The 23,928-nt window shown below is 44.1% G+C and overlaps 1 protein-coding gene across 1 annotated transcript; it reads right to left on the bottom strand.

Annotated features, from left to right (window-relative positions):
- Nucleotides 1–4,610: 4,610 nt before the first annotated feature.
- Nucleotides 4,611–23,745, bottom strand: LOC129862785 (apoptosis inhibitor 5-like). Its single transcript, XM_055934750.1, has 14 exons — nt 23,424–23,745; nt 22,424–22,585; nt 22,103–22,196; nt 19,358–19,423; nt 18,801–18,952; nt 18,184–18,390; nt 17,568–17,672; nt 17,363–17,452; nt 16,788–16,972; nt 13,497–13,590; nt 13,261–13,317; nt 13,059–13,138; nt 12,471–12,616; nt 4,611–5,646 (listed from the first exon to the last, which is right to left on the bottom strand). Exons 1-14 carry the CDS (start codon nt 23,496–23,498, stop codon nt 5,576–5,578), a joined length of 1,584 nt encoding a protein of 527 aa, XP_055790725.1. The 5' UTR covers nt 23,499–23,745; the 3' UTR covers nt 4,611–5,575.
- Between the last annotated feature and the right edge of the window lie 183 nt (nt 23,746–23,928).

Here is a 23,928-nt window from a genome sequence, read left to right as displayed (position 1 = left end):
GGCTGCGTGGTCCCATGGTGTTTATACTTGCGTACTATTGTTTGTACAGATGAACGTGGTGCCATCAGGCGTTGGCTGATTTCTTATGATTTTTCCATGATGTCAAGCAAAGAGGCACTGAGTTTGAAAGTAGGCCTTGAAATACATCCACAGGTACACCTCAAATTGACTCAAATGGTGTCAATTAGCCTATCAGAAGCTTCTAAAGCCATGACATCATTGTATGGAATTTTCCAAGCTGTTTAAAGGCACAGTCAACTTAGTGTATGTAAACTTCTGACCCACTGGAATTGTGAAACAGTGAATTATCTGTGAAATAATCTGTCTGTAAACAATTGTTGGAAAAATGACTTGTGTCATGCACACATTAGACGTCCTAACCGACTTGACAAAACTATAGTTTATTAACAAGAAATTTGTGGAGTGGTTGAAAAATGAGTTTTAATGACTCCAACCTAAGTGTATGTAAACTTCCAACTTCAACTGTATGTACGGCAGGACCAAATCGGAAAGATAGGTTGGAGCAAGCCCTCACCATGTTTCATCGAAATGTACAGCTGTGTGAAATCCGCATAGCAGAGAAAGTTAACATTATGTTTCCGAATGACATCACCAAGAGGTAAAATATATAGTGAAAACAATAGTGGTCTTAAAACGGAGCCTTGAGGCACACCGAAATTTAAAGTTGATTTGTCAGAGAACAAACCATCCACAGAGACAGACTGATATCTTTCCGACAGATAATATCTAAACCAGGCCAGAACTTGTCAGTGTAGACCAATTTGGGTTTCCAATCTCTCCAAAAGAATGTGGTGATCGATGGTATCAAAAACAAACTAGTAATAGGGGTTGCAAAATGGAAGCGGATAATTTTAGAAAGAGAGGGTCCAGATTGTCTAGCCCAGCTGATTTGTACGGGTCCAGGTTGTGCAGTTCTTTCAGAACATCTGCTATCTGGATTTGGGTGAAGGAGAAGCTGGGGAGGCTTGGGCAAGTAGCTGCGGGGGGTGCGGAGCTGTTGACCGGGGTAGGGGTAGCCAGGAGGAAAGCATGGCCAGCCGTAGAGAAATGCTTATTGGAATTCTCGAAATTACTTTTAAGAGCTCAGGGACTTTCAATGTGGCACCATCATAGGATACCACCTTTGCAACAAGGCAAATTTCTGCCATGCTAAAGCTGCCCCGGTCAACTGTAAGTGCTGCTATTGTGAAGTGGAAACATCTAGAAGCAACAACAGCTCAGCCGCGAAGTGGTTGGCCACACAAGCTCACAGAACGGAACCGCTGAGTGCTGAAGCGTGCAGCGTGTAAAAAATAATTTGTCCTCGGTTGCATTAGTTCCAAACTGCCTCTGGAAGCAACGTCAGCACAATAACTGTTCGTCGGGAGCTTCATGAAATGGGTTTCCATGGCCGAGCAGTCGCACACAAGCCTAAGATCGCCATGCGCAATGCAAAGCGTCGGCTGTAATAGTGTAAAGCTTACCGTCATTGAACTGGAGCAGTGGAAACGCGTTTTCAAGAGTGATGATTCACGCTTCACCATCTGGCAGTCCGATGGACAAATCTGGATTTGACGGATGCCAGGAGAACGCTACCTGCCTGAATGCATAATGCTAACTGTAAAGTTTGGTGGAGGAGGAATGACAGCCTGGGGCTGATTTTCATGGTTCGGGCTAGACCCCTTAGTTTCAGTGAAGGAAAATCTTAACGCTACAGCATACAATTACATTCTAGATGATTCCGCCCTTCCAACTTCGTGGCAACAGTTTGGGGAAGGCCCTTTCTTTTCATGACAAAGCTCCTGCGCACAGAAATGGTTTATTGAGATCGGAGTGGAAGAACTTGACTGGCCTGCACAGAGCCCTGACCTCAAACCCATCAAATACCTTTGGGATGAATTGGAAAGCCGACTGAGAGCACGACCTCACTAATGCTCTTGTGGCTGAATGGAAGTTAGTCACCGCAGCAATGTTCCAACATCTAGTGGAAAGCATCCCAGAAGAGTGGAGGCTATTATAGCAGCAAAGGGGGGACCAACTCCATATTAATGCCAATGATTTTAAAAGGAAATATTCGAAGAGCAGGTGTTCACATACTTTTGTTCATGTAGTGTATTTTAGGTAGAAAATTCAATTAATGTAACTGAACAATACTATTAATCTCTGTATATAAACTATACGGATACCCATTCCTCACCGCGGTGCTATGATGATGTAAGGGACAATTTCACCTCATAACTGCAGAATTCCACTGTTTGCTGTAGACTTGAGAGGATTGGTTAGGTGGAAGCAATATTTCCACACAGCGAATTCGAAGGCAGGATGAAGAATCACCATAATGTTAATGTCTATTCGCTCCCAAGTGGCGCAGCGGTCTAAGGCACTGAATCACAGTGCTTGAGGCATCACTACAGACACGGGTTATGTCCCAGGCTTTATCACAGCCAGCCGCGACCAGGAAACCCATGAGGCGTCGCACAATTGGCCCAGTGTCGTCCGGGTTAGGGAAGGGTTGAGCCGGCCGAGATTTCCTTGTCTCATCGAGCTCATCGGGCGCCTGAAAGCTGACTTCGGTCCCCAGCTGGACAGTTTTTCCTCCGTCACATTGGTGTGGCTGGCTTCCCAGGTTAAGCGAGCAGTGTGTCAAGAAGCAGTGCGGCTTGGAAGAGTCGTGTTTCAGAGGACGCATGGTTCTAGACCTTCCCCTCTCCGTAGCGGAGCTGCAGTGATGGGACAAGACTGTAAATACCAATTTGATATCGCAAAATTGGGGCAAAAAAGGGGTCATAGTAAAAAAAGATATATATATCTGTTCAATCTTCTCAGATCTACAGCAAACAGTGGTCATGATACCTTCATCCTCCTTTGACAGCAAAGTAATTTGGTTTTCTAAATTCACTCATTCACTAAATGAATCCTAGCAAGTGAAGCTCATCAGAAGAAAAGAAAATATAAGGGGTGTTCAGTTGGTTGAAAAAAATATTTTGCTACATTTTACAACAGTACATACCAAACACCATGTTTTCCCAAAATGGTGCAAATACCAGGAACTTGGAGGTTAGCTTGATTGTTGCACCAGATGGGATTTAACCAATGATTTTTGGTATCCATTACTGGGAGTTCCAGGTTAGGTACTGTTTGGTGTAACACAGAATCTTCGACTAACCTTAGCGATACTGTCGTCCTCGATTCGTGGAAAAAATATAGTCTCATAAAATGTCTGTGTCCAGTTGCAGAAGGTTCATTTGAATTTAGAAAATGCCCCTTTATTAAAATAAATACATTTCTTGCTCAATGTGTACACCACCATCTTGTCTTTTTCAAGTCTTCTCTCATTGAGACAGGTGGGCGTCCACCCCAAAGTGCCGCATGTCATGAGACACCTGCCTTGGCTACTAGCTACTACAAACGTTAGACATTTTCATCTTTCACACATATATGACAAAATCCCACAATTTTGTATCTGTTTCACACACATCCATGTGGTTTTATGGAACAAATATGAATGAGGTCCTAACATGTAAGTTAATCGTACAACATTATAAAACATTTTTAACCCAGAGGCTTATGGATTTGTCAAATAGCAGTAATGTGGGCTACCATTATCTTTATAGGTGGCGCACACTGCTAAAGCAGTGGGGAAGCAGGTAGCCTAGTGGTTAGAGCGTTGGGTCAGTAACTGCAAGATCGCTAGATCTGCCCCTGAACAAGGCAGTTAACCCACTGTTGCTAGGCCGTCATTGTAAATAAGAATTTGTTCTTAACTGACTTGCCTAGTTAAATAAAAATTGAAGTGGTTGACACCACAACCATGTTTTTTAGCCTTCCTCTCTAGTCAAGCTTTTTTTTTTGAGGAAAAAAAACGATCACTGCTAGATTCAACACGCATGTGACAAAGTGGATGAAACCACATAGCTTAGGCTACTAATGATAGCCTAGTCTCCTCGCCAGGAGAGGGCATAATCACCCTATGGGTAGGCTCCACCATGCTTTCGCCTCCCCGGCCTGGAAGCCGAGGCTACATATGGAATTAAGGGGGTCAATTGGGTTCATCATGAATTGAAGTGTACCATAAGAAGTAATTCACCATCCGATACAGTCCCATATGCATTAGCAGGTTATAACATAATGCAGACACTATCTGATGTGAATGAATGGTTATATTGTTGATTGGAGTTCCTATAGTAACCTACAGAAAAGGATCAGAGTTAGATTACTTTGTCAACAAAGTAATTCACCATCCGATACGAATACAGCCAAGTGTTTTCCAACATTTAGACTGTCGATTTGATTTGCGATAAACCTCTAATAACTGCCATCAGTTGGATGATGGGAGTGCAACCTATACTACTACCGTGCACTTTGTGACGCTCATCCTCGAGGCATAAGGCATGTGACAAAGCAGGTGATTATAAAATTGCATATAAAGCATTGTAGTCCTACATTTAGGTGTACACGTCCATGTAATATAGCCTATGCAATATGATTAGGCAATTGCAGTGTGTTTATGTACCAAGGCTGAAGGAGGTAGCTCCTTAACAAATGTATTATTTATCTTCTGTCATCTGTAGGCTACGTCCCTTTTCCCACACACTAACACAATATACACATTTCCACATTTCAAAAGGGGAGGGAAAAACATGTGTGATTGCCACAATCACATTTACTAGGCACTTTACAGAGAGCAATTTGACCAGTCAGTCAAATACATGTGATGGTGAACGTGCAGTTGGACTGAGGTATGAACAAATATTGGAAGTCCAAGTAAACCTGCGATTTTAATTGGCTGAAACGCATTGAGCCGGAGAATCTTTAAAATGGTAGCTTATGTTCATGGGGGCAAGTATGGTCCCCCATGTCCTCAATCTGCCATGTCTGGTTTGAATGACAACCTACATGCAATTAATAACAATCTGTACTATTGGGCATCACACAACCTATTTTGTGGAGGAAATAATCTAGTTTTACTAACAAGAAAGTCAGAATACATCAAAAACCAATGTAACGGTCTTATTTTAACAAGGTGTTACACAAACAAAAGGGTCAAGGTGTTTGAGACTTCAATACAAGTTTATGATAAAATTCTGATGAAAACTTCATTATCGATCAATACAAAGTAGGGAAGAGAGTAGGCCAATCCAAATGTAAGGATTAAATAAACAAAAAAAGGTAGAAAGAATGCATTCGTCACCATTGTGTAAAACAAAGATTATCCAACATCTGACAAAAATATCAAATCAGGTACAACTTGGCAGCCTCTGGTTCCACAAAAATACATTCACAATAATTAAAAAAAACACGCTGATCTCCTTGAACAACCGCTTCGCCGGGGAACAGTGTCGGGGTAGAAACGCCAGGTAGAAAAGTCTGAAGCCCGGTCTTCTTGAAGTAGTTTTACTTTGAAGGAAAAAAAACAGGAAACAAAAAAACAACTTCCTTTACCACAGGCGTTTGGAGCCAGAGAAAAAAATAACAAGTGGACACAGGTTGAGGAGCAGTGGTCGTGGAGACCACCTCAGCTACGGCAGGGATTCTGATGTGCTGCAATTCAGTGTGTGTGTGTGAGATGGTGGACTCAGTAGATTCGGCCTCGGCTCCTGCCTCCGAAGCCTCGTCCCCGGCCTCCCCTGAAGCCTCCGCGCTGCTCTGGAATCACAACAGAGGGAAAACAGACAGGAGGTCAGTATAAGGACTCATCATTAGGGCCATGAGTTTTTCCACACTGCTTGACCTGGCCAGGAAAGACTGGGCCCTAGTTTGAGTAATTTAGCATGTTTGAGGGGAGAAAACACGATGGCAATGTGGTATATCTCAAACAGCCTGTAAAAAGTAAGAAATAAATTGGGTTACATGGCCAGAAAAAAAAAAAAAAAACTACTGCCCAGACTCATAATGTATTAAAGCTAGCCTCCCGGGTGGCGCAGTGGTCTAGGGCACTGCATCGCAGTGCTAACTGCGCCACCAGAGTCTATGGGTTCGCCCCCCGGCTCTGTCGCAGCCGGCCGCGACCGGGAGGTCCGTGGGGCGACGCACAATTGGGCTGGCGTCGTCCGGGTTAGGGAGGGTTTGGCCGGTAGGGATTTCCTTGTCTCATCGCGCTCCAGCGACTCCTGTGGCGGGCCGGGCGCAGTGCGCACTAACCAAGGGGGCCAGGTGCACGGTGTTTCCTCCGACACATTGGTGCGGCTGGCTTCCGGGTTGGAGGCGCGCTGTGTTAAAGAAGCAGTGCGGCTTGGTCGGGTTGTGCCTCGGAGGACGCATGGCTTTCGACCTTCGTCTCTCCCGAGCCCGTACGGGAGTTGTAGCGATGAGACAAGATAGTAATTACTAGCGATTGGATACGACGAAAATTGGGGAGAAAAGGGGATAAAAAAAAATAATAATAATAATTTAAAAAAAATAGTGTATTAAAGCTAAAAGGCCCAGCGCAGGCGTTTATCTCAATATCAAATCATTTCTGGGTAACAATGAAATACCTTACTGTAATAGTTCTCCACTCAACTGGTCAAAAAGAAAGAAAAATTACTTAAAACAAAACTATTTCTCAAGCAAGAATTTTGTTTGGACTGAGGGAGTTCTATTAACCTGAGGTGCGGTGCACCGTCTATGGGCCGTGACATGAACGGGCAAAAGGGGTGACACTGCGTTTACATGGTACGAGGTAGAAGGCAAACCAGATGTCATTGTTTTCAATGAGAGCACGACGGTAAAGGCGGTTGAGGCTGGCGGTGAATGCCGTCAGCTGCCAAGGTAGACGGGACTCGCCCGCCAGAGTTCAAATATTTCAACGTCTTCATTAGCATTGTTTTCAACCGGATGTTGATTTTCATGGTTTTGTTTACTGAAATCACTATAGCGACGCATACCATCACGCTGGCTTGCTTTTGCCGTCATCAACTCATTCTTCCACTATGCCGACTGGTATGACGTTTTTTTTGCGTCCCTAGTCTAACGCTGCACGAGGGAGGAGCGCCCTTCTCAAATCGAACAGGAATCTGCACCGTTCGGTTATATTGTCAACAAGGCAGCATGGTGGATTGTCCAGAAACATACAGTAGCAGTCATAAGTTTGGACACACATACTCATTCAAGGGTTTTCATTTTTTTATATTGTAGAATACTAGTGAAGACATCACTACTATTAAATAACTCATTTGGAATCAGTAACCAAAAGTAACCAAAGTGTTAAAAAAAAAGATATATATATTTGATATTCTTCAAATAGCCACCCTTTGCCTTGACTGCATTGAACACCTGGAATGCCTGGAATGCTTTTCCAACAGTCTTGAGGGAGTTCCCACATATGCTGAGCACTTGTTGGCTGCTTTTCCTTCACTCTGCGGTCCAACTCATCCCAAACCATCTCAATTTGGTTGAGGTCGGGGGATTGTGGAGGCCAGGTCATTTGATGCAGCACGCCATCACTCTCCTTCTTGGTCAAATAGCCCTTACACAGCCTGGAGGTGTGTTGGATCATTGTCCTGTTGAAAAACAAATTATAGTCCCACTAACCGCAACCAGACGGGATGATGTATCGCTGCAGAATGCTGTGGTAGCCATGCTGGTTAAGTGTGACTTGAATTCTTAATAAATCACAGACAGTGTCACAAGAAAAGCACCTCCACATCTCTTCCTCCACAAAGGGAACATGCTTCACTTACACTGCGTCTCGCAAAGACACATCAGTTGGAACTAAATATCTCAAAATTGGACTCAAACCAAAAGGAGAGATTTCCACCGGTCTAATGTCCATTATTCGTGTTTCTTGGCCCAAGCAAGTATTTCCTTATTTTTGTTGTCCTTTAGTAGTGGTTTCTATGCAGCAATTAGACCATGAAGGCCTGATTCACACAGTCTCCTATTAACAGTTGATGTTGAGATGTGTCTGTTGAGATGTGTCTGAACTCTGAAGCATTTTTTGGGGCTGCAATTTCTGAGTCTGGTAACTCTAATGAACTTATCCTCTGCAGCAGAGGTAACTCCGGGTCTTTCTTTTCCTGTGGCGGTCCTCATGAGAGCCAGTTTCATCATAGCGCTTGGTTTTTGAGACTGCACGTTCAAAGTTCTTGAAATGTTCCGGATTGACCGACCTTCATGTCTTAAAGTAACGGACTGTCATTTCTCTTTGCTTATTTGAGCTGTTCTTGACATAATATGGACTTGGTCTTTTACCAAATAGGGCTACCTTCTGTATACCACCAGAGCTGATTGGTTCAAACACATTGAGGAAAGAAATTCCACAAAATAACTTAAGACACCTGTTAATTGAAATGCATTCCAGGTGACTACCTCATGAAGCTTGTTGAGAGAATGCCAAGACTGTGCAAAGCTGTCATCAAGGCAAAGGGCGGATACTAAGAAGAATCTCAAATATAAAATATGTTTTGATTTGTTTAACACTTTTTTGGTTACTTCATGATTCCATGGGTGTAATTTCATAGTTTTGATGTCTTTACTATTATTCTACAACGTAGAAAAAAGTAAAATAAATAAAAACCCTGGAATGAGTAGGCGTGTCCAAACTTTTGAATGGTACTGCACATCTCTTCTCCATAAAATACATGTTTGAATTTTCAAACTAGTTGTAATTGGGAAGGTAGTTGATCAAAGGCAATCACTTTTGCGTGTGAATCCTACTCATTACCACACGTGCTCAATCTAGTCCACGTCACTTGTTGAGACAGCTTTACCGGTGCCTTTGAATGGAGCACATGGCTCCGTTCCAAAACAAATGCAATCCCCTTTAACATGGTGCAAACTCCTCCCACCGGGGTAATCCAGGCCAGATCATCCAATCCCCTCACTGTCTGGGAGTGGTCTGCTTGAGGGACCTAATGGGAGGGATATGTAACCTGAAATCTCTCTGGCAATAATGGCTAGTTTTGGAACTCTACTAACTCCAATAACAAATAGTGCGGTAACTTGGGTGATTTATACTTGAATAACTTATCTATTGATGGATTCTGGGTTCTGACTCCTAAAACTTGGAATAGGATTAATTATCAGGTATCCTATTGAAATATTGAGTGCTATGGGCCAGAGCTGGTATTCCCAAACTGGGGTACGCCAAATAAAAATGTGATTACATTTATTTTATTTTTTAAATCACATTTTCAAAAGGATATTTTTTAAGTACTGGACAGCTTTGTAACATCAAATGGACTTTGGTAGTCGAGATGTGTTGGTGTCTGTACTGACGGTGCAAAAAACATGACAGGGATACATAGTGGAGTGGTAATGCGCGTACAAGTAGTTGCTCCCAACTCCACTTGGGTACACTGCAGCATCCTCCGAGAGGCTCTTGCTGCCAAGGGAATGCCTGACAGCTTGAAAGACGTTTTGGACAGTCTGTGGTGCAACGTGACGTTGGTGGATGGAGCGAGACATGTTGTCCCAGATATGCTCAATTGGATTCAGGTCTGGGGAACGGGCGGGCCAGTCCATAGCATCAATGCCTTCCTCTTGCAGGAACTTCTGACACAATCCAGCCACATGAGGTCTAGCATTGTCTTGCATTAGGAGGAACCCAGGCCCAACCGCACCAGCATATGGTCTCACAAGGGGTCTGAGGTTCTCATCTCAGTACCTAATGGAAGTCAGGCTACCTCTTGCGAGCACACGGAGGGCTGTGCGGCGCCCCAAAGAAATGCCACCCCACACCATGACTGACCCACCGCCAAACCGGTCATGCTGGAGGATGTTGCAGGCAGCAGAACGTTCTCCACGGCGTCTCCAGACTCTGTCACGTCTGTCACATATGAGTGTGAACCTGCTTTCATCTGTGAAGAGCACAGGGCGCCAGTGGCGGATTTGCCACTCTTGGTGTTCTCTGGCAAATGCCAAACGTCCTGCACGGTGTTGGGCTGTAAGCATAACCCCCACCTGTGGACGTCAGGCTCTCATACCACCCTCATGGAGTCTGTTTCTGACCCTTTGAGCAGACACATGCACATTTGTGGCCTGCTGGAGGACATTTTGCAGGGCTCTGGCAGTGCTCCTCCTGCACCTCCTTGCACAAAGGCGGAGGTAGCGGTCCAGCTGCTGGGTTGTTGCCCTCCTACGGCCTCCTCCACATCTCCTGATGTACTGGCCTGTCTCCTGGTAGCGACTCCATGCTCTGGACACTACGCTGACAGACACAGCAAACCTTCTTGCCACAGCTCGCATTGATGTGCCATCCTGGATGAGCTGCACTACCTGAGCCACTTGTGTGGGTTGTAGACTCCGTCTCATGCTACCACTAGAGTGAAAGCACCGCCAGCATTCAAAAGTGACCAAAACATCAGCCAGGAAGCATAGGAACTGAGAAGTGGTCTGTGGTCACCACCTGTAGAACCACTCCTTTATTGGGGGTGTCTTGCTAATTGCCTAAAATTTCCACCTGTTGTCTATTCCATTTGCACAACAGCATGTGACATTTATTGTCAATCAGTGTTGCTTCCTAAGTGGACATGTTGGTTTCACAGAAGTGTGATTGACTTGGAGTTACAGTGTGTTGTTTAAGTGTTCCCTTTATTTTTTTGAGCAGTGTATATTCAATGTGTGGGACAAAATTGAGGCTATTATTAAGAAGTTGGAGCTCTTCTCTGTCTGCATTAACAAGGACAACACACAGGTCTTTCCATCATTGTATGATTTTTTGTGTGCAAATTAACTCAAGCTTACGGACAATGTCAAATGTGATATAGCGAAGCATCTGAGTGAGCTGATTGCGCAATTACTTTCCCAAAATGGATGACAAAAACAACTGGATTCGTTATCCCTTTCATGCCCTGCCTCCAGTCCACTTACCCATATCTGAACAAGAGAGTGCCTCATCGAAATTTCAACAAGCGGTTCTGTGAAAATTGAATTTAAAATCAGAAGCCACCGCCAGATTTCTGGATTGAGCTGCACCCAGATAATCCTGACTTCGCAAATTGCGCTGTTAAAACACTGATGCCCTGTGCAACCACGTACCTATGTGAGAGTGGATTCTCGGCCCTCACTAGCATGAAAATGTAATACAGGCACAGATTGTGTGTGGAAAATGACTGAGACTCTTACCAATACAACCCAACATTGCAGAGTTATGTGCATCCTTTCAAGCACACCCTTCTCATTAACCTGTGGTGAATTATTCACAATTTGATTAACAAATAAAGTTTTATATGTAATACAGCCATATTACATATAAAACTTTATTTGTTAGTTTAAATAAAGAGCAAAATTATTGATTATATTGTTATTTGTGCACTGGTCCACTTTCCACGAGCCAGGTTGTGACAAAAACTCACATTTATTAAACATAAGAATGAGTGTATCGTATAGTGTGTGTGTGTGGCAGGCTTACAGTGATGGCAAAAAACAACATTTGAGAGTGCGCTGACCCTGATGCTAGAGGGGGTACGCAGCAGGAGGTTGAATGTTTGAAGTGGTACGGGACTATAAAAAGTTTGGGAACCACTGGTATAGAGTGTCTACACCAGAAGGTAATGGTTATATGTAGAAGGAAGGTACGTGGTGTGTGCAATTAAGCTTGGAATGTACTGAGTGTAGGGAAAACGATCACGTGGCAGGCACTGATATGGGTAAAGAACCGTGGATTAGTGATGAAGAGGTCAGGTCACGTTAAGGGAGAAGGAACAGTTCATTACCCGCGTCACTTCATTTCCTGCCTAGCAACAAAGACGTAGTGTTTAGAGAGGAGGAGGAGATTCCACCCCAACTTGGGGTATATATACATACATACCACCACTATTGGAAATGTGTCTTTGTCTGTTCAGCTGTTCAACCCTTTGGGATAAATAAACTTAGTTTAAGCTTTCATAGTGTCCGTCGAGTTCTTACTCTGATATTTCGAACCAAACACCATATATAGCATTCATGTTTTACATTTTTATATCTGTATCCATATTGTCTATGAGTTTCTAGTGGATAAATCACATGGTTCAAGAGAACATTGCCTAATTAATATAAATAAAGCATCTCATCAACAACGGGATTATTTTCAATTAACTCTGCAACACTTTAGTAAAATAGAATGTTTTACAGCTACGCCATTCTATTGTCATTCTAAAAATCACCTTATTTGATATGTTTTCCATGTGATACGGCCCACAGAGAGGGCCAGAGATAATTAGACACCTGTGATCATTGGAATTACCTAAAAGGCCACTAAATTTAAGAAACTTGAGTCAACAAAATTCTAGTCATTTACTGGTCAAACTTTGAAAGTTTCCAGTAATATACCCTCCCCTTTGCAACCCTAGGCACAATGCAAGGTGGAAGTGAACAATATCCACCACACACAATGGATAGAAACAGTAGGCACCAAACATGTTTACAGTTCAGTAACTGACTCATACCCAGAGTGATTAAGTTACACCAAGTGCAGTCGACTAAGGTAGGTGAGACCAAACAAGAAAACCCAGATACAATGTCCGTGCAAAGTTCTACTGTTTAACATGCTACCCAAGTGCCACCCTCACCGTTGGTGAAGTTGCCAATGGTGGCGCTGTACTTGCCGCTGGGGGGGTTGTATATCTGCCGCGCGTTCCTTCGGGGCAGTGGGGGGGACAGCAGCTTTTTCATGGTACTGCCTGTGCCCATCTCCTCCCCGGATGGGCGCTTCAGTCTGTGATGGGCACAGAAGGCAAAGGTCACAGGGTTACATAGAGGTCAGTTGGGGGATATAACGCTAACACTACTGTTGCGCTTGAAGTCTTGTCTGACTAGGTGCTTGTACTGATAAGTTGCTAGTTTCCTTACATTGATGTGGCCAGGTCAGTTCAACCACAAATTAACATTAAAAGGGACATTGTACTCAAACATCAACTTTTGTCAGATGTTTCCCCACACCATCCACAAAATCTGGACACTACATGGTACTCATAACTTTCATTTCTTTTAGATTGCGGCATAGAGATGGATTTACATGATGGCCTGGGATGTGAACTCATCTCGACTACTTTCGAGGTCTGAACATTCGGGATTTTAGAGTGTAAGGTTAATAACACTCCATCAGAAACCAGGTATTCTCGGTCACCAGGTAACCCGTGACAACATGAGAGGCTTACGTTACAGCCTCAGCCTTCTGGACAGGCCTCCAGGACAGAGTGACCGTGCTCTTGTACGACGGTGGGTTGTGGAAGAGATCCTGCAGAGAAAGGGGAACAGTAATGATAACGTAAGAGACGCACTAGCTACGTGGTGCCGGGACCCAGTGTCTCTCAGGGGTCGGAACCCAGTGTTGTAACACATTGAATATGAACGTCTCACCTTGATCAGAACGTTGATGTTGTTAGTGATCTTCAGAGCCACCACTTTGATCTTGTTCTAAGAGGGACGACAACAAAACTATTGCACTAGAACAGAAGGAACGCATGGTTAACAAGGTCTACAGAGACCTCCTGATTGAATCCGCGCGATTCTTTGCGGCTTGTGAGATACCGTCAAGAGGAAACAAAGCAAGTTCTCACTCAGAGAGCCAAAACAGCCAGTGAGACGATACATACCTCGTCGGTCTTCAGTGCATCTCCCGTCTTGCCTTGAAGGGCTACTCGCAGCTGGCGAATGTATACCTGCAACCCTCTGGCAAAGTACTGTAACCTGAAGGTGGGAGAGAAGACAAAGTAGGGTTAAAGTGACTGAAGAAACAAGATGACTAACATTACTGGCATCCAGACTCTACAGTGGAGACCAGTGCCTAAAATTTACTTTTTGGTCCACCAGACACTGTGGCAGGTAGATTACATACAATTACCAGCCAAAATATTTTACCCCCATAATTACATTAAAAATAAAACACATGATCATGCTTTGTAATGTTTCTAAAACAAGAAATGTATTAGTAAGAAGTAATGTGGAATATTGCTCAATTTCATTTCATTTTTTGTGACCCGAGTTTTAGTCAAAATAGAGAAACCGTTCAGCTGCCTCTTGAAGGGAGGGGGGGTTACCGTGGTAACGGGGATGAGATTTGGGATCTGAATAGGCTAGGGCGTCTATTCGCCATCAGTTGAAGCAGCAGAATCAAGCTAATGTTGAAAAACAGCAGCTTGTGAACAAAAAGTTAAATTGCCAAGAAACACAAGGACAAAGTCTCACTTTTAAGTAGGGCTGACCCCATTTAGTCGACAGGCTGTTGGCGAACCGAGATTTCTTCAGTCGAGCAGTAGCAAAAAAAATAAAATAATAATCTATAAATACATTTAAAATCGCATGGTGCACAGTATATCACAAAAGTGAGTACACCCCTCACATTTTTTGTAAATATTTGAGTATATCTTTTCATGTGACAACATTGAAGAAATGACACTTTGCTACAATGTAAAGTAGTGAGTGTACAGCTTGTATAACAGTGTAAATTTGCTGTCCCCTCAAAATAACTCACACAGCCATTAATGTCTAAACCGCTGGCAACAAAAGTGAGTACACCCCTAAGTGAAAATGTCCAAATTGGGCCCAATTAGCCATTTTCCCTCCACGGTGTCATGTGACTCGTTAGTGTTACAAGGTCTCAGGTGTGAATAGGGAGCAGGTGTGTTAAATGTGGTGTCATTCCTCTCACACTCCCTCATACTGACTGGTCACTGGAAGTTCAACATGGCACCTCATGGCAAAGAAATGTCTGAGGATCTGAAAAAAATAATTGTTGCTCTACATAAAGATGGCCTGGGCTATAAGAAGATTGCCAAGACCCTGAAACTGAGCTGCAGCACGGTGGCCAAGACCATACAGCGGTTTAACTGGACAGGTTCCACTCAGAACAGGCCTCGCCATGGTTGACCAAAGAAGTTGAGTGCACGTGCTCAGCGTCATATCCAGAGGTTGTCTTTGGGAAATAGACGTATGAGTGCTGCCAGCATTGCTGCAGAGGTTGAAGGGGTGGGGGGTCAGCCTGTCAGTGCTCAGACCATACGCCGTACACTGCATCAAATTGGTCTGCATGGCTGTCGTCCCAGAAGGAAGCCTCTTCTAAAGATTATGCACAAGAAAGCCCGCAAACAGTTTGCTGAAGACAAGCAGACTAAGGACATGGATTACTGGAACCATGTCCTGTGGTCTGATGAGACCAAGATAAACTTATTTGGTTCAGATGGTGTCAAGCGTGTGTGGCGGCAACCAGGTGAGGAGTACAAAGACAAGTGTGTCTTGCCTACAGTCAAGCGTGGTGGTGGGAGTGTCATGGTCTGGGGCTGCATGAGTGCTGCCGGCACTGGGGAGCTACAGTTCATTGAGGGAACCATGAATGCCAACATGTACTGTGACATACTGAAGCAGAGCATGATCCCCACCCTTCGGAGACTGGGCCGCAGGGCAGTATTCCAACATGATAACGACCCCAAACACACCTCCAAGACGACCACTGCCTTACTAAAGAAGTTGAGGGTAAAGGTGATGGACTGGCCAAGCATGTCTCCAGACCTAAACCCTATTGAGCATCTGTGGGGCATCCTCAAATGGAAGGTGGAGGAGTGCAAAGTCTCTAACATCCACCAGCTCCGTGATGTCGTCATGGAGGAGTGGAAGAGGACTCCAGTGGCAACCTGTGAAGCTCTGGTGAACTCCATGCCCAAGAGGGTTAAGGCAGTGCTGGAAAATGATGGTGGCCACACAAAATATTGACACTTTGGGCCCAATTTGGACATTTTCACTTAGGGGTGTACTCACTTTTGTTGCCAGCGGTTTAGACATTAATGGCTGTGTGTTGAGTTATTTTGAGGGGACAGCAAATTTACATTGTTTTACAAGCTGTACACTCACTACTTTACATTGTAGCAAAGTGTCATTTCTTCAGTGTTGTCACATGAAAAGATATACTCAATTATTTACAAAAATGTGAGGGGTGTACTCACTTTTGTGATGTACTGTATAAGACACCTGTCTGATTTACGCCTGTCTGAGTGGACAGATCCGCTGTGGAGGCTAAGACATGTCCTATTAAAAAAATGGTATATAGTTATGGTGCAACACTAATCAAAATGATATTTAACAAATGCACCTTCTCCCTCGTTAGATAGCGGTCGCTGAATCGCATCAGTGTGCTGCTGAATTGCCACCGTTTCCCAGACCATGTTGCTACGTGCATAACAGAAAAGTTAAACCAGCATATTGGTGTTGAGCACAATGCCACGGAGGAAGCAGCAGAATGAGGTGAGAAAACAGCCCTTGCCTTGTCTAAGACAAGTGAGGAGAGGAACCCAACGTAACTAGGTCGATAATCAATAGCCTAACTGTTAAACGGGCCTGGCTTCGTAGATCATCGATATGTCTACAGAAAGAAGACAGATCCTGCATATGTTGCCTGTTTGAGTGTTTGTTTAATAGCCTACTGATTCCGTGAGCACCAAGCCTCGCGCAACATTTCAACTAAAAAGTAGTTTTTCATATTTGCTTTGCTGTAATAAAGACTTTACAATTTTGTTAGAACAGCCTCGAAGGTATTATTGATAATAGATTTTTTTTTAAATTGACCGTATTTAATGCAACCCTTGCTGTTAATAGATTGCAAAGCAGCATACAACTGACCCAAACGTTTGGAAATTATAACTGTCATCCATAGCGTTAACATGCATCTCAAGTGCAATTGCACTGTTCAGCTCACATCTGAAAGCTGGGGGGGGGGGGGGTAATTAGGACATACTGCGGATCGCTAAAATATCCTAACGATTATGATCACACTTCCTCAACTCAAACATTACGGCGACACTATAGGAAAGAAAGGTTTAGAAACTTGGGAACCAAGCTCGAGTTATCAGTGTGACCCTACCACACAGACATGTTGATATACTATCTCCCTCTACCTGATCTTGAAGTCTTTGAGGCGCTCTGCATTGATCTTGTCGATGAGGAAGTCGGGCAGCTTCTTGCCCAGCTGGTGGAAGCTGAAGAGTAGACACTCCACGTAGCTGAACTGCAGCTTGGGTTCCTCGCTCATCGTGTTCTCGCCGTTCTCGCCTTCCGCCTCTGGGGGAAGTGGCATGAACTCCTAGACACAGGGAGGAAGGGGTTGATCAGTTCGTCGTTTACCAGCCAGGACCAGTCAAGGACAACACGGACCGCAGCAAACATTGGCCGGGCACACCAGAGCACCTCATGGGTGTTGACAAACAGTGGCGATTCAACATGGAGGATCTTCAGTAAAACAAAAAAGAAAATGACGCTCAATGTTCTGTCGTAAGATGCGATAGGACGGCCGCTCGTTGGCACGGTCCGTTTTGGCCATTAGCCTTTTACCAGTCTAAAACCAAATTAACATGTCCTGGTCAACTCCGAACCACTATCCCTCGATAGTGACATCTGAAGGTACTAGAGGGGTACGCAGTATGGTGAAAGCCCACTGGAGTTCATTAGAAGGCTGAGCTAGCCTGTTACTTACCAGCAGCTTCTCAAACAGCATGAGGAGGTTGGCCTCCACCTTCTCCATGTCCCCACAGAACAGACTCATCTCAGCAAGCAGCTTTAGCACCTGCACACACACCAAATGTCAATGACAATGCTATTATCCTGGCATGTTGGCGCCAACATGGAGGACTGGTTGCCTGAAATCTGTATGGTTGGTACAGGGGAGGGCGGTAACTGACCTCCTGCTGAATGTCCAGCTCTGCCACGGGACTGGTCAGGGTGCTGAGGTTGGGCAGGACATGGTCACAGAAGTAGGTCACAAAGCGGGAAGAATGGACATTTTTCTGGAAGGGTAAAAAAGTTTAAGTCTCAGAAGAAAACAAGTTCTAAGGGGTGGAGGTGGGTTATCTACTTGATGTGGTTGGTCAAATCAGTTCAGAACCTTGACCAACAAACATGCAGAAATAGGAAAGAAGTAACAATGGGACGTAATGGCACAAACAAACGCAGGGTTCTCATTACGAGAGTAATTAGCCATTTGCAAAAAATTGACAGTACGTGTGTTTGGTGATACCGTGCGTGTGTTGTGAGTGTGAGATTGCAGTTTCCTCAGTTGGTAAAAATGTGGAGCAAGCAATGCCAAGGACATGGGTTCAAGTCCTACAGGGGGCACACAAAATTGTTTGCACTCACTAAGTCCCGAAGTGAAGTATATTATTATGACTTGGCCTGTGTGTGTGTGTGTGTGTGTGTGTGTGTGTGTGTGTGTGTGTGTGTGTGTGTGTGTTATAACACACAGAGAAAAGACGGGCAGGGCCTGGCTTGTGTGATATAATGTGTGTATGCATCACTCACCGAGAAGAGGGGCAGTGCTTGGCGTGTGCACTGCAGCAAACGGTCCACGGTGTCGGGGTCGGCGGGGTTCAGCGCCTGCTCCAGGAAGGCCTGCTCCACCACCAGCTCTACCAGCTGCTGCCGCCCGTTCACCGTCTGCAGGCCCTTCAGCGCCATCAGGATGCGCATCAGCAGCACAAACTCCTCCCCTGTCACATCCTCCAGCACCTGGGGTTGGAGGGGGAAGGGTTCAGAGGTCAACGTGGGACAGAGGGCTGAGAAGTTCAGTTGGCACAAAGCAAAAACGACTAAAACGGGGAGGGACTACATGGAATCATCCAATCAGCAAGTAATTCTCGCTTGCAAGACATTTGCTACGTTGTGCCCTAATGAACATGATCAAGGAGTCAATGTTAGGCTGACCAGTTACAAATACATCCAACACACAACTAGATTACAGATCCTTCCTACGGAGATCTTCTATTCAGTTTGCCAACAATAGTAATAAAAACACATCTACTTCATCCTATTTCAGCCCTTTCACAAATTGCTCTACTAACCAGCCCCCAGCATGGAGTGTATCACTCCAGGTGATTCACTTTGATAGCTGTACCAAAGCAGAGAGATATGAAACAGACCTTCTTTGTCTCAGTGAACACATAGTCCTCCACCTCCTTGGTCATGGTGTCCTCAGGCAGTGTCTTCAGCTTGATGGAGAGGAACTTGATGGCCCTCTCCCTCACTATGTCCTCCCCCTGCAGGATCTGAGAGAAGAGGCCTCGCAGGGTAGCTGAGGCAAAGCGGAGAAACAGGTTGGCTAGACAAAGTACTTAGAGGCTATACAGAACTTGTGCCTTGGGAGGGGGCTCTTGAGCCAAAGGGGGAATAGAAGCATGTTATGCTCACGTCAACAAACTACATCTTCTAACTCTAATCCAACGCCCATTTTCCCCCTTTTTGGGATTGAGGTCTGCCAAATCTCTTAAAGCGTTATGCGAGGTTCTACACAACAGATCACGTGGAATAAAGCCAGCATCAGGTATGAAAACATCTGAGAAACACTTTTCTCTTCGTAGAGTCTTGCATGAATGAATACATGAAAATCAGCCACATTATCCTGCCTGTTCACTCGTGAAGTTGTCCGTCTTCTCACAATTGAAAGCCAATTCAAGCACGAGAGAAAAGAGACGCTTACCCTTTGCATCCATCTTGAAGATCGAGACCAGCGCTGCGTTCACTTGACTGAATTCGGCCGAATCATCTGTAAGCACCAACGTAGAAGAGAGTATAACAATTGGTTCATCACTGTCACAGAGAGTACATATCTTCCATTGACACAAACTACACCATAGCATACATAATGTCCACTCCCACCATAGCATACATAATGTCCCATTAGGGGGATGGAATGTAGGAGCATCATAGCAGAGGGGTTGACCCAGGAGTGGCAACGTGAGTGGGAGAGAGAGGAGGAGGCAGTTTCTCTCTATCCAGAAGTCTGTGAGGAAGGGCAGTAGGTATTGGGGAGTAACAGGGGGATGGGGTTCTGTTGTGAAGGCTGGGGTTGGGCTATTGTGGATTGGGAAGTGTGTTATTGGTAGAGACTAGAGGTCGACCGATTAATCAGAATGGCCGATTTTAATTAGGGCCGATTTCAAGTTTTCATAATAATCGGAAATCGGCATTTTTGGACCCCCCCTTTTTTTAATGAGGCAAGTCAGTTAAGAACACATTCTAATTTTCAATGACGGCCTAGGAACGGTGGGTTAACTGCCCTGTACAGGAGCAGAAAGACAGATTATTACCTGGTCAGCTCGGGGATTCAATCTTGCAACCTTACAGTTAACTAGTCCAATGCTCTAACCACCTGCTTTACATTGCACTCCACGAGGAGCTTGCCTGTTATGCGAATGCAGTAAGAAGCCAAGGTAAGTTGCTAGCTAGCATTAAACGTATCTTTTAAAAAACAATCAATCAATCATAATCACTAGTTAACTACACATGGTTGATGATATTACTAGTTTATCTAGCGTGTCCTGGGTTTCATATAATCGATGCGCTGCGCATTCCCGAAAAAGGACTGTCGTTGCTCCAACGTGTACCTAACCATAAACATCAATGCCTTTCTTAAAATCAATACACAAGTATATCTTTTTAAACCTCCATATTTAGTTAATATTGCCTGCTAACATGAATGTATTTTATGGTGAAATGGTGTCACTTCTCTTGCAACAGAGTCAGGGTATATGCAGCAGTTTGGGCCGCCTGGCTCATTGCGAACTGTGTGAAGACAATTTCTTCCTAACAAAGACAGCCAACTTCGCCAAACGGGGGATGATTTAACAAAAGCGCATTTGCGAAAAAAGCACAATCGTTGCACGACTGTACCTAACCATAAACATCAATGCCTTTCTTAAAATCAATACACGGAAGTATATATTTTCTAAACCTGCATATTTAGCTAAAATAAATCCAGGTTAGCAATATTAACCAGGTGAAATTGTGTCACTTCTCTTGCATTCATTGCACGCAGAGTCAGGGTATATGCAACAGCTTGGGCCGCCTGGCTCGTTGTGAACTAATTTGCCAGACTTTTACGAAATTATGACATAACATTGAAGGTTGTGCAATGTAACAGGAATATTTAGACTTATGGATGCCACCCGTTAGATAAAATACGGAACGGTTCCGTATTTCACTGAAAGAATAAACGTTTTGTTTTTGAGATGATAGTTTCCGGATTCGACCATATTAATGTCCTAAGGCTCGTATTTCTGTGTGTTATTATGTTATAATTAAGTCTATGATTTGATAGAGCAGTCTGACTGAGCGATGGTAGGCACCGGCAGGCTCGTAAGCATTCATTCAAACAGCACTTTTGTGCGTTTTGCCAGCAGCTCCCCGCAATGCTTCAAGCATTGAGCTGTTTATGACTTCAAGCCTATCAACTCCCGAGATTAGGCTGGTGTAACCGATGTGAAATGGCTAGCTAGTTAGCGGGGTGCGCGCTAATAGTGTTTCAAACTTCACTCGCTCTGAGACTTGGAGTAGTTGTTCCCCTTGCTCTGCATGGGTAACGCTGCTTCGAGGGTGGCTGTTGTCGATGTGTTCCTGGTTCGAGCCCAGTTAGGAGCGAGGAGAGGGACAGAAGCTATACTGTTACACTGGCAATACCATAGTGCCTATAAGAACATCCAATCGTCAAAGGTTAATGAAATACAAATGGTACAGAGAGAAATAGTCCTATAATAACTACAACTTCTTACATGGGAATATTGAAGACTCATGTTAAAAGGAACCACCAGCTTTCATATGTTCTCATGTTCTGAGCAAGGAACTTAAAATTAAACGTTAGCTTTTTTACATGGCACATATTGCACTTTTACTTTCTTCTCCAACACTTTGTTTTCGCATTATTTAAACCAAATTGAACATGTTTCATTACTTATTTGAGGCTAAATTAATTTTGATGTATTATATTATGTTAAAATAAGTGTTCATTCAGTATTGTTGTAATTGTCCCTATTACAAAAAAAAGTATATTTCGGTCAATTAATCGGTATCGGCAATTTTGTGTCCTCCAATAATCGGTATCGGCGTTGAAAAATCACAATCGGTCGACCTCTAGTAGAGACTGTGAAACATGTCCTGTTATATTGCTGAGGATAGGAGGACATTTTTCTGTGAGCTGGCCAAGTTGGGTGTAACCAAATGTTCACTTGTAACAGTTTTGGATTCAAATGACAGGCAGAGTGAAATACCAAGGAAGTTGTGGTTTCTCCATTCCATCGACCTGCATCTACGGGTGTGAGACTATTAGATAATGGAATGTGTCATTTGAACGCCAACCTGAGAAAGGCAGCAATGCGGAACGCAGCGTATTTCCCGGGAAACGTACAAGAAGTAGTAGTCTAGGTGGGTTAGCTCAAGAGTACTGTACCGGTCTGGAGAAGCTGGGTGAGGATATCTGCTACCCTGACGATGTTCTCCCCGGCTGCGAAACGGGGGAGCTCTTTGATGGCCTGCCTCCGAATCTACAGGAGGAAGGAAGAAGAAAAACTAACAGGTGAAAAATAGAGTGTGACTACTCCGACCAGGCATTATACAAGTACACTTCTACATTGATTGATTTCTCAAATCTAACTTGTTTTTTATGTTTCAAGTGTGTATAGTGGTATATGCATGTTATATTTTGCCAACTCCATTGTGCACAATGTTATTTTCCAAATGGAAATTATAGTCCCACTGACAAAATCCTTACAGAGACATCTTCATCCTCACAAAGGTCAAGCTGAGCATTGATTGCAGCATCTGCCAGCTCTGGGAAACTGCTGAAGAATTTGGGAATGAACTGTGCAGCCAAGCGCTTCTCCTTGGGACCCCCCTTCACCCCATCAAGGATCACCTGATAGGCATATTTGTGCTGGAGAAGAGATGGAAACAAATTGATACATTCACAAGTTTGTAATGCATGACACCACTGTCCAACATTAATTTCAAAAGCTTCCAGTGATTTGGTCAAAAGTGTTCAGTAGAGGACTAGAAAACAGAGTTCTGCCAAACTAGCATGCAATGTTTGAAGCCAATGGCATAATAGTTAGCTAGTTGCCAGCAGTAGTAACTAGCGCTGGATGTTGGCGGCATTTTAATTGAGGGACGAACTCGTGGTAATGCCTGGAGCGGAATGGTATCAAATACATCGAAAACACATTGTTTCCATGCGTTTGAGGCCATGCCATTCGCTCAGTCAATTATTATAAGCCGTCCTCCCCTCAGCTGCCTCCTGAGCCAGTTAGCCTTTGAGTTTTACATTGTAAATCTTACCAACATGACAAGTTGCCAGTCATGGCTTAAGTACGTTTTCGGCAGCAGCTGTGCGTGGGAATCAACATCAACTCATATTGGCCAGCTACAGTACTTAGTTAGCTATCACCTAAAACCGTCGTTAAAGTTGTTCGCACATAACTACTGTAGCTAGCGTAGTTCCATGACCGAGCTAGCTGGCAAGTTAAACTAAAAACGCCGGGAAACGTTAACTGAAATGAAGCAGGATTAACGTTTGCTAACGTTACCTAGCTAGCTAGGCCTTTTTTTAGCTAGTTAGCAAGCTAACACTTGTTAGCATGTCCAGACAATGCGGGCTATGTAGCCAATACGTTGGCCTAACTTTCACATTAACTTCCACTGCTGATATACCTGATATGAAAAGGTACCTATTCTGGAAGATATTTCAATTAGCTAGCCAGTCATCTGATGCTTACCTGGCTCAGGTCCTCCGGCTTAGCATCGGCAAGGATCCCATAGTTACGATACAGCTCCTCGATAGTGACCGCCATCAAACGTGCGTCGGACTGCTTGTTGTCGAAATGAGAACGCCACCAACAATATTCCACAGATATGACTTTCAATTCGCCACCTTTAGTATAGAATTTCTCCAAACATAAGCAACACTACGTTCTGGTAGTACTGTGTATTGGAAAAGGGGATGGGGAGAGGAAATTTCTAGTTAGCTCGCTGTGTACGAAATCCCGCTGTCCGTTCCTTTACTTCCAAAATTAACATCAGGAAGAACGTTAATGCGCATGGGCCCGCTTCTAACAACATCAACGTTCTGCAATGCTAATCTTCATCATATTCCCTAAAATACTGTTGTTTACATTTTACGAGTGCCGAGTTTAGTAATCAATTTGATAGCAAATCCTATACATAAAGTAGGGATACTGGCCCGTTCATTTACTTAATTATTTATTGGCACAGCTCCTTTTT

This window comes from Salvelinus fontinalis, chromosome 9 (genome assembly GCF_029448725.1).
Source record: "Salvelinus fontinalis isolate EN_2023a chromosome 9, ASM2944872v1, whole genome shotgun sequence".
Taxonomy (NCBI): domain Eukaryota; kingdom Metazoa; phylum Chordata; class Actinopteri; order Salmoniformes; family Salmonidae; genus Salvelinus; species Salvelinus fontinalis.
The sequence above is the reverse complement of the archived record's forward strand: the minus strand, read 5'-3'. Positions and strand labels throughout refer to the sequence as shown.